Source organism: Abrus precatorius, unplaced genomic scaffold (genome assembly GCF_003935025.1).
Source record: "Abrus precatorius isolate BTA unplaced genomic scaffold, Abrus_2018 Scaffold11, whole genome shotgun sequence".
Lineage (NCBI taxonomy): Eukaryota > Viridiplantae > Streptophyta > Magnoliopsida > Fabales > Fabaceae > Abrus > Abrus precatorius.
Genome location: NW_020874303.1, coordinates 16,019,037 through 16,031,080, shown reverse-complemented (window position 1 = coordinate 16,031,080; position 12,044 = coordinate 16,019,037). Strand labels below are relative to the sequence as shown.

The 12,044-nt window shown below is 29.5% G+C and overlaps 1 protein-coding gene across 1 annotated transcript; it reads left to right on the top strand.

Annotated features, from left to right (window-relative positions):
* The first annotated feature begins 1,013 nt into the window (after positions 1-1,013).
* Positions 1,014-4,970, top strand: LOC113855444 (eugenol synthase 1-like). The gene is made up of 5 exons (XM_027487087.1): positions 1,014-1,283; positions 1,369-1,500; positions 3,279-3,507; positions 4,279-4,482; positions 4,771-4,970. The coding sequence occupies exons 1-5, from the start codon at positions 1,095-1,097 to the stop codon at positions 4,968-4,970; spliced, it is 954 nt and encodes a 317-aa protein (XP_027342888.1). The 5' UTR covers positions 1,014-1,094.
* Positions 4,971-12,044: the final 7,074 nt, after the last annotated feature.

The following is a 12,044-nucleotide window of genomic DNA, read 5'->3' as shown; positions in this document are numbered from 1 at the left end:
ATTATCTATTTCAGTTTTTTTTCTCATGTTATATGTTTTAATTTAATTATTATAGAAGTGTATTTTGATTTACATTTAAATAATTAAAGACTTATATTGTCATCAATATTAGGGATGAATAAAGTATTTTATCCACAAAATTTACCTTTTATTTGCTAAATAGATACAAATATAGGTATGAGAAAATACTTACAAATTTTAACATGGATAGATGTGATAAGAGTACCTAAATACTTATCCTGCCTCATACTCATATATATATATATATATATACGAGGTAAGATTTTCTTACATCAGTGTAAGTCTAAAAACTCATACACCTGATTTAGATCTTTCATTTAACTTACATCTAATAAGTTATAATTTATTATTTTGCTGACCGTTAGATATAAGTTAAATGAAGGATTAAAATTAAGTATAAAAGATTTTAAATTTACACAAGTGTAAAAAGATATTTTCTATATATATATATATAAATTTTTCTACTTATTATATAAATATATATATTTTTAAGTATAAATACCTAGAAAGTACGGATATAGGAATTAAAGTTAGTCTCACATAGGTATATAAATATTTTTTTTAAAATACAAGTATAAAAATGAGTATTATAAATTCTATCCCTATCCTCTTGGTTGTCATTCTTAATAATACTACTATTTGAAACTTTTATGATAAATTTATATTTATAATTTTTTAATCAAGTTGTACTGTAACTTTATGGACAAAATTAGGACATAGTTAATTGAATTTGTAAGAAACTTTTTATAAAATAATATTAATATAAAAATAAATAACCTTTTAACAAGTGAAAGATAATTTATTTCTTTAAACTTTAGAGAAGTTAAATAAAAGAGCATTTTAGAAGTTTTCAAAAAATATAAATTATTTTAAATTTATAAAAAACGTTTTATCACTTCTTACACACATATTTTCTTTTATAAAGACTTATAATCGAAAAGCTTATCTAAAATACAATGTTTGATTGGACTTGCTGTTGTGTGCGTGTTGGATTTGGTACTATAAAGAGGGGCTGAGTGATAGTGGAAAGATTGGAAGAAGTGTGCAGATTAAAGGCACAGAGAAGGGAAGAAATGGAGGGGAAGAAGAATAGGATTGTTGTATTTGGTGGAAGTGGTTACATTGGGAAGTACATAGTGAAGGCAAGCGTCTCTTTAGGGCATCCAACATTGGTCTACACTCGCCCTCTCAACTCTCAAACTCCTCTCTCTAAGACACAACTTTGCAAGGACTTCAACTCCATGGGAGTCACCATTGTTGAGGTTCCTCTTCGCTCTCTAAATATATGATGCATTATTAGTATTTGAACTGTGTATTCATTTTCATAATAATGAGATGATGATGCAGGGAGAACTCGAGCATCACCAAATTGTTGCAGTGATTAAACAAGCTGACATTGTGATATGTGCACTGCCATATCCTCAAGTGCTCGAGCAACTCAAAATTATAGAAGCTATCAAAGTTGCCGGCAATATAAAGGTGCTGCATTTTTCATATCATCCATTTATCTTTGCAGTTTTCTGTTTTTCAATTCGTACTTTTCTTTATCTCTCTTAATTGTATGAATCGTTATATATTTTTGTCGTAGGAATATAATATCTCTTAAGTGTGATTATTCCTAGTAGGGTTGGCTTAACATTTAAATTTATTATTTAATTATTTATAAAATTTCTCTTTAAACTTTCAAAATTGGTTATCTTTTTTCAAGTTGCATTTGTGTATATCTTGTATCCATATAGTGATTTTAAAAAGGTATGTATTCACGTATATTAATATATTTTCAATTTATAATAAAAATAATTTTTAAATAAATAGAATTATGAATTTCATTTTAAATCTTTAAAATTCTCCACAAATTTTATGTATAAAGTTAATAATTTTTAGAAATAACTTTATCACAATTCATCATGAAAATGAACTTTCATATTGATAGATTGTTTAATGTATTTTTAAAAAAATTTCATGTCATTTTTGTACATTGATCATAATTGCTTTGCATAATTTCTATAAACTTCACTTGAGTCATGTTTTCCTTGCTCAAGCGAAAGTTGAAGGAGAAAAATGATTCATTAGATAAACATTGCTTAAATAGACATTATTTCACTCAAGCCATACAAAATTTTTTAATATTCGTTTAAGCAAACAAAATCTAGTTTACGTCAAAATTGAGTATCATATTTTTGCTTAAGTCAAATTATTATAACTTAAGCGACTTAGCTTAAGTTAAAAATAATGGCTTAAGTGAATATTGAAGAAATTTGAATGTTCATTACTACATAAAATTAGCTTAAACAAATATAGCATAACTTAAAAAAAATTACAAAAAATGATTTTCCTGTATTTTTTAGCTTTGAACCATATCTCTTTAATTATTATCTCTATACCAATCTAGTCAAGTTGTTTGTTGTTAAAAGAATTAACATGAGTGTATGATAATTATAATTTAATTGGTTTCATTTACAAATATTACAATTCAAAGTATGGCAATGCAAATAGAATATGATTATTAAAGTTATTAAATTTGAAAAACATGTTTGCCTGTTATTTGAGAAGAGAAAAAAAAAATTGAACAAAATTTCTACAACACTAATTCTAAGTAAGAATTACTTCATTGAAATCATCAAAATACTTGTTACAAACTTAAAGAAAATGTTTAAACTAATTTTTTTTAAAATAAGAATGAAAGGGAATGATTTTAAAAAGTTAGGGTTAATTTTTATATATATAAAAAAAAACTTCATTTCATAACTGATCCAGTTATGTTTTTAAAAAAGATATATATTTGCTTTAAAAGAAATTACTTTTAAAAAATTTGTTTAAATATTTAATACTTAAAAATTTTTATTCTGCAAAATTTATGAAGAATTAAATTGTAAATATTATAATTTTTAAAACCTATTATAACAAGTTATTTTTATAACTTATTTATAAATCATGAGATACACTAACTCACCGTAACTATAAAAATATTATAATTTATAACCTTAGAATATATATACATTTGAGTAGATTTTAAACAAATTCAAATATGTAGATATGAAATAATGCAAATGTAAAATGAAACACACTTTTTATTGGGTCATTAGTTTGGATAACTTAAACATAATTTGGTTAAAAATTAGTCAAATTAATATAAAGGGGAGAGGGTAAAAATGTAAATATGAACTTAAACAGTTTTACATTTTTATATATTATTTTAGTTTTATAATTTTTAAATATAGATATATTACTAATTTTATATATTGGCATTAGTGCAGAGATTCATCCCATCAGGTTTTGGAGCAGAAGAGGATAGAATAAATCCTCTCCCTCCATTCCAAGCTTTACTCGATAAGAAAAATGAAATTAGAAGAGCAATAGAAGCAGCTGGGATCCCTTACACTTCTGTGGCTGCAAATTGCTGTGCTGCGTACTTTGTCAATTATTTACTTCGCCCATATCAGAAACTCAAAGTTATTGCTGTCTATGGCGACGGTGAAGCCCATGGTACACAATCCCAGCTATGACTATATCTACTTTTACTCTCTGTTGATTACCCTCAAATTTTTAAATTTGAAAACATTATTCTATAGTCAATTATGTGATTTAAATTAACAAGTGATAATGTACATCATTTATAATTTTTATTCAATTCAAATAGAATTTTGAAAAATATAAATTGAAAGAGAATTATTCAAATGTAAATACTAACCAGTGTCTTACTGATATTAGTTTAGAAATTAAAAATAAAATATTTTATGGAAAATATTATTAATATATCTCTTCTGCATAATTTTAATGCTTCTAAACTTAATTTTTAATAAAAAATTATTTTTCATTATTTAAACAATATTCTCTTACCATTATTTAGAAAGGAAAAGTAGATAAACATATTGCATTGGAAGTTTAAGTCATCTTTTAACTTTTTCTTCTGGTTCTTTGTATATGAAAGTTTTAAATTTAATTTTTTTTTGGTTTTAATATAAGCCTCTTTATAAAAATTTAGGAGCATTTATTAATTTCATATATTTATGTTTTATTATTATTTTGACTACTTAATAATTAATATAATGATAAAAATTAATTTAAAATAAAAATAAATTTAGAAAGATGCAATTAGTTTTTAAAAATTGATACATTAATAATTTTTAATCTATATAATTTATTAAAAAATCGTATAAAAAACTAGATAGGATGTTTATGCACGCATAACATATTGCGTTGGAAACTTAAGTGATCTATTAACGATTAATGTGAAGTTGGTATTGATGTGATTAGCCGTACTAAATTATGAAGAAGATGTGGCTATGTACACTATCAAAGCAGCAAATGATCCAAGAACATGCAATCGCGTCGTTGTCTATCGCCCTTCGAAAAATATCATATCACAAAATAAGTTGATATCATTGTGGGAGCAAAAGTGTTGTCAGACTTGTTCTAAGTCTTTTATTTCAGAGGAACAAATTGTCGAGCTTTCAGAGAGTAAGAGCTATATTATCTATCTATATTATTATAATTATTTTGTAATCTGCTTCTTCTTTCTACTACATATACCAAAAATTGGGATAGTATGACAAACTTTATTATTATCTTATTTATGAAAATTTTTACAAATATTGTATAAATAATACATATATGTTTAAAGTGTACACATTTTCGTTACAAATTCCATAAATTATTTGTATATGTAAAAAAATTATATCATAATTTTCATGTTAAAGTTGAAGAATGAGCAATGAGGAATGGTAAACTTTTTGAATGGTGGTGCAGGCTTGCCCCCACCACAGAATATTCCAGTTTCAATTATTCACAGTGTATTTGTTAGAGGGGACCTGATGAACTATGAGTTAGGGGAAAATTACCTTGAAGCTTCACAGCTGTATCCTGATCATAAGTACACAACCATTGATCAACTTCTTGATATATTTCTTGTTGATCCTCCACCCCCTGCATCTGCTGCTTTTGAATGAAGACATTCTCCACTGCTCTTGCCTCTACCATTTTGTTATAACAAAATAGGATTGTATTTATTTTGGGGTAATATTTTAGTCAAATCTAGCTATAGCTACGGTAATGACATCTAAATAAGTTTGGTGTAGTATATCCATGTATCAAGCATAAAGAACTAGCCACTGAGTAAGAACAGTAGTTTTATATTCTGTGAACTAAAAATGCAATTACACTATTTGTTTCATTGATGATTAATTTGGTAACCAACACAATTACATTATTTCATATTTTGTTTCGTTAGGGTATAGTTGAGACTTGGATTTAGAAATAAAAGAGAAGAGGATAATTTTTTAACAAGCATTATCTAATTTTATAATATTTTAAAATAACAAAAATAAAGTAATATATTAATCTATGTTGAATAAGATTACACACAATTACAAGAAAATAGGAAAGCAATTGATTCAAGGCAAAGTTGATGTTATTGTTAATGATATATTCATGACACAATGATATTTAAGGATTTAAGAAGAGAAAGTGAGTACGAGATAGAAGCATTCGAGATGAACATGATTATTACGTGCGATAATTTTTTTCTTTCTTTTGAATATTAATTTCACAGTTATACTTCTCGAAATTTAAAGTTGAAAAATATAAATTAAATTGAAACAACTTTACCTCAGTTGATCTAATATGTTTGGTAATAAATTAAATTAAATTTTCATAAGACCATCCGAAATTACTAGTTATACCAACATTTGAGACATGGAAAATGATAGTTAGGCATGCAAATGTGTTTAAAATATATTTGAGTGACCAAGACAGATGTCGTTCATCTAAAAACAAATACTTTCAGATAAGTATTAAAATTAAAATTTTATTTAAAATATTTTGTTTTTAAATTTTTTTTAAAAATATCTCAAGCCTCTATATATTCTGTGCATAAATCCATTATTCTTTCATGATCTTTTACAAGATTACATTGGCACAGTTTGAATGAATTTCTCTAGAAGCACCTAAGCATATGTAAGAGAAAAGAATAAAAAGAAAATAAAAAAAATCCTTCCCATAAATTAAAATTAACTTATACACATGTTTTTTAAAAAGTTAATTAAAAAAACATTTAAAAAATAAAAGAGCATAAATTATTTTAACTTATGAAAATAACTTTATTTATTTTATCTCCTTATTTATGCCTTCTAAAAATACTTATACAAAAAAAAAAAAAAAACTCACCTAAAATAGACCATTCTAAAGTGATATATACACACTTAATGGCTTTATTTCTAGGTTACATAAGAATTAACTTTCTTAACTTATTATTTTAAAATACTTCCAACAATCTTCCAAATCATTTAAATTTTTTTTAAAAAAATGCCTAGCTGAATAATATGAGTACAATGTTTTGTATATAGTGTTTTTTTACTATGAACTATACATAGGCCAATAAGACATATAATACATTGTTGAAGTAAACTTCAATGAATAAATAACACTTAGTGAAAGTAAAATTCTCACTAGTTACATACAACCTAAAATTTTCACATTATTATTGTTTCATGTGAATAAACTATGCACATGATTGGTTGTTTATGAGTTGTATAGAAGTTTTGCCACAATTTTGAGGCAACTTCGATCTAAGCTTATACATATAATTTTATCAAGCATATATTGTAATTTATATACCTACTGTAAGATATATGAAATCATTAAAAATTTAAAGATTAATCTCACATTAAATGGCATAAATACTTCTCTAATACACCATATTAAGATGGTTTGAGCTAGCATTTGTTACTTATATGAACTTTTTTCTATGAAATATCTAATTATAAAGGTGTGCTTATTGTCACTATTGTCGCAATGAGACAACGAAACGCTTAAAGAAAAACATATTTTCTAAAATTTAGAGAAGTCACTATCAAAGATTATTAAAACTCTTAAAACTATCTTTGAAACAAAACTATTTAGAGAGTCCCTCCCATTGGACTAATTGCAGTTGAACATGCTTGGTGTCAATGGTAATCACCTGAGAATGAATAGCAGCTGGTTGAAGTACTGGTTGTGCATCATTAGAAGTGATAAGTAAAGGGATATAAGGTTGAAAATAATCACCTTTACATAACTTAAGCTATGAAGCATGAAAAATTGGATAGATCCTAGTAGTCTCAAGTGTAACGCCCTAAATTTTGTAATATTGATTGATTATTAATATATATGTGTTAATTGATGTTTGATTGTGCAATTAATTGTGTGATGAGTTAGATGTGAATATGATGATTATGAGCATTGAATGGTGGTGTGAATATGTGTGTAAGTACGTATAGATATGTGTACGTTTGTATAATATGATTAAATGATGAATATGAACTTTTGGTTGGATTGATTGAATATATATATATATATATATATATATATATATATATATATATATATATATATATACTCTAAGCGTGTGTTGTAGAGACGTTCTCATTGTAGCGAGTGAATCCTTACTGTAGCGAGAAGGCAAAAGAGAGGGGTGCATTTCTGAGTGCAGTCTAGCTGTAGGGAGAGGACCTCGTTGTAATGAGATTTTGCAGACACCAGAGTACAGTTTTCTCTAAGATTTTTGCTGTAGTGAGAGGGTGTGTCGCTGTAACGAGATAGAGATGGCTCATTGTAGTGAGATTATTGCAACCAAAGGGGTATTTGAAGGGTTTAGGGTTTGAAAAAATTATTTCCCACTGTTCCCTTCAAGATCTCTCTCTGTTCTCTCGATTCCCAACCGATTCTTACTGATTAAACTATCTCCAAAGCTGTTTGTGAGTTGGATTGAAGGTTGAGGTTAAGGTCAGAGCGTTTAGAGGTGAGTTGTGTTAGGGTTTCATTCCTTTGCCCCTTTCTTTATTTTCTTGAGTTCTCATGGAGATTTCCCATGTTTTAGGGATGAAGCACCGTGTGGGAAATATTTTCTACTATTGTCTAGTGTTGGGTCTTTATTTTGAGGTAAGGAGGACTCTACTCTATCTCATTTTACTTGAAATCCGTTTACATTGTTATTTGTAGAGTTGCAATTGAAATAGAATGTAGAGAGGTGTGCATTTGGATGAAAATGACTTAATTGTGATAGGGTATAGTAGAAATTTTGTGTGGAACTCAGTGTTATTGACATTGAGAGATATATGTGATAAATAGTGAACGTTGTGTGTGATTGAATATTGTATGGTGGAATATGGGTGTACGTGCCTTTGATTGAGATTGAGTGATATGAGATAAATGAAATGTGTGTGTGGAAGGCATGATGAATCGTGAACGTGATTGTGATTGTAGAATGTTAGAAATTATGAATGGTTCAGTAATACACTAGGGGTGTGGAAAATGGGAGAGGTAGAAATACCTTGAGGAAGAGGGTGGTGGTGACACCAATAGTGAGCGTGGGTGTACCACAGGCCACACACTCTCCCCTTGACTCGGCCTCTAACTAACACCTTTGCTAAGGGGTCCGTGAGGCAGGGGCTATCTAGCGACCATTCATGGTGTGAAACTAAGTAAGTCTCTGAGGTTGAGAGCGTCAGGAAACTATGATCACAGTGCCACAGTGAGCGTGACTAAGATGTAGTGAGTACACGTATGTGTATGAATTATTTGATAGTGTAGTGAGCGCACCTGGGTATGAACGAGAATGGAATATTGAAATTATTGCTTGTGTTTATTGATAAGTGATTTGAATGATGTTGGAAATGTGTGAAAGCATGCAAGATGAGTCTCTATGCTTGAGTGTGTTTAATAGTGTAGAGTATTCACCCTTACATTTATTTTTCAGGTGACCAAGGCGATCAATACCAGGCTCAGTGAAGGGATGGATGACACTATTATAGGACTTAGAATATTTATTTTGAAACTGAATTATGTTAATTAAGTCCTTTAGCGATTATTTGATTCAAATTGTAATCTATCTTTATTTTGAAATACTTTGTTGAACTATGCATTGGAAATTATTTGAATGAAAAATGTTTATTATTTCTATTTTGTGAAATTTATTTATATTTAGAATTTAAATTAAGGTGTTTCATCAAGTAACAACAATTTATAAGCAATTTTGTCAATCTTTTCAATAATTGGAAATGGGCCAAAGTACCTCAAACTCAATTTCTTGTTCTTTCTCAAGGCAACTGGATGTTGTCTATATGGTTGTAACTTGACCAACACTTTGTCTCCAACTTTAAACTCTACATTCACTCGTTTCTAATCAACATATTTCTTCATTATCTGCTGAGCTTGATGAAGATTATGCTTAAGTTTAGAGAGAATGAGGTCTCTCTGCTAGATCAGGCACATATTTGACTAGCTGAGGTGGATCGCTTCCATATTCAACCTTAAATAGACTTATGCTGGTGTTATAGTGATAAGAAGTGTTAAACCAGAATTCTGTCCAAGGTAAAAATTCAATCCACTCCTTAGGATTTTGAAAGGTGAAACACCATAAGTATATTTCCAAACACTTGTTTAGAGCCTCAAATTGCCTATCAGATTGAGGGTGATAAGCAGTTAACATGCAAAGAGTGGTGCCACTCAACTTGAACAAGTGCTGCCAAAACTAGCTGGTAAAAACCTTGTCCCTATCTGAAACTATGATTTTGGGAAATCCATATAAGTTAACCATAGTATTCACAAAGCTTTCTATCATCTGCTTGATGGTGTAGTCTATTTTCAGAGGAGAGAAATGACAATACTTAGATAGTTTATCAACTACTACCATGATCACTATAAAGCCATGAGATAAGGGGAGTCCAGTGATGAAATCCATAACTATGTCCTCCCAAATTAGATAAGGAATAGGAAGTGGTTGTAATAACCCCTGAAGAAAAAGTATAAGAGGTCTTTGCTTGCTGGCAAATTTAAGCAATTTTGTACAAATTCTTTAATAACAACATTCATTCCTTGCCAATAAATTTCAGAAAAAATTCTAGCCAAGATCCTGGAATAACCAGTGTGACCACTAGTGGCAAAACTATGAAACTCTTGTAACACATGTTGGACTAAGGGATGATTAGCTGGAAGAACTGATCTACCCTTCCATGGTAAAAGACCTTCCTAAGTACTGAGGATTGGGAGGCTAGTTTTGCAAACAAGCATCCAAAATCACTTTTAACTTGGAATCTACAAGCAGTGCTTCTTTCAATAAAGGAATGAAGTTTATTTGAGGTTGGGACAAAGCCATATAGAAGGATCTAGAAAGAGAATCAATATTAGCATTGTCTTTCCCTAGTTTGTTTTCTATGGTGAAATCATACCCCAAAACCTTGTGCAACCAATTCTATTGCTCATGGGTCTAAAAGGGCTGATTGGTAAGACTCCTCAAACTTTTCTGATATGTTCTTATGATGAATTTGTAACCCAACAAGTATTGTCTAAACTTAGCTATTTTTGTGATAGCATAGAAGTTCCTAATGCAAGCATATTGTTTTTTCACTATAGAACTCAATTTCTTTGAGAAGTATGCTATAGGATGAGATTCTTAACTTAAAATTGCACCTACTCTAGACCCAAATGCATCAGTTCCCAAAATAAATGGTTTGGAAAAACCAGGAAGAACTAAAATTGGGGCCTTAGTGATAGTTGTTTTAATCCTATCAAATGCTATGGTAGCTTGTGATTCCCACATGAAGTTATCTTTCTTTAAAATATTGGTTAAAGGGGCAACTATAGAAGCACAACCATTAATGAATCTTCTGTAGTATATTGTAAGTCCTAAGAACCCTCTCAATTGCTTCAAATTTAGAGTAACATACCAATTCAACACTGGTTAGATTTTTTCTTTCTCCATTGCCACACCCTCACTAGAAACAATGTGACCTAGATATTCTACTTATTGTAATCAAAAGGAGCACTTGGACATTCAAGCAAACAACTTGTGCTGCTACAACAATTTCAAAACCACTTTCAAATGTTGCAAGTGAAAGGACCAAGAGGAGCTATAAACAAAGATGTCATCAAAGAAGACTAAGACAAACTTCCTGAGAATACCTTGAAATACTTCATTCATGAGGCTCTAAAAAGTTGCAGGGGCATTTGTCAATTGGCATAACAAGTCATTCATAAAGGCTTTTATGGGTTCTGAATGCAGTTTTATATCTGCCCTCGTCCCTCACCAATATTTGGTGGTATCCATATGTGAGATCCAACTTGGAAAAAAATTAGCACAAAGTAACTTATCAATGAGTTCATCTACAGTCAGTATAGGAAAACAGTCTTTGAAAGTGATGACATTGACGACCGTGTAATCTGTATAAAATCTCCATGTACCATCTTCTTTTTTCACCAAAATAATAGGTGAAGAAAAGGGACTAATACTAAGGACTATAATTCCTTCATCCAACATGTTTCTAACCATTTTTTCAATTTGCAATTTTTGGCTATAGGGGTATCTATAAGGCCTAACATTGACAAGTCCAGTTCCTAATTGCAAGAAAATTACATGGTTTTGAGACCGATGAGGGGGTAGCCTAGCTAAAATCGCAAAAACTTTCCTATATGTATATAATAACATAGCTAATTATTGTTCTAACCATCAATCCAATGGAGACACAAAAGGTTCAATCTGCAAGGCCAGCAACTTATCAATAATATTGCGTTACATTCTTCTTAGGTGATTGAACTAAGCTGGACTGAGTAACTTGGCTTGGTCTCCATGTAAAATTACAAATTAATTGTCCAAATAAAACTTAAATGTCAATTTGTTATAATATGAAATGTAAGGGCCCAGGGTAACTAGTCAAGCTGCTCCTAAGACTAAATCAGCTTTAGAAATAGGTAAAAGATAACACAGGTAGCTTTAAGGCATGCCCTTGAATTGTTACTTTCAACTCCTTAATCAATCCTTCAACTACTAGAGCATTACCATTCCCAACTAATACATGGAAATTAGGCATAGGCTCAACTGGAAGTTTAAACACTGAGCAATCCTAGGCTGCAAAAAATAATCTGAGCTACCACTATCAAGTAAGACCTAAACCCGCATGCCTTTGATAAATCATTGGAACTTCATGGTACCTATTCCAAAGTATCCTTTTAAAGCATTATAAGATAGGTGATGCTCTAGCATAGACAAA

What these genes read in the sequence shown, in the direction of transcription:
- LOC113855444 (XM_027487087.1), top strand. Translation starts at nt 1,095, where the DNA reads ATGGAGGGGAAGAAGAATAGGATTGTTGTATTTGGTGGAAGTGGTTAC. An exon ending in TGGCGACGGTGAAGCCCATG is followed by an intron (nt 3,508 to 4,278) that starts GTACACAATCCC and finishes TGATGTGATTAG; the next exon opens with CCGTACTAAATTATGAAGAA. An exon ending in AATTGTCGAGCTTTCAGAGA is followed by an intron (nt 4,483 to 4,770) that starts GTAAGAGCTATA and finishes ATGGTGGTGCAG; the next exon opens with GCTTGCCCCCACCACAGAAT.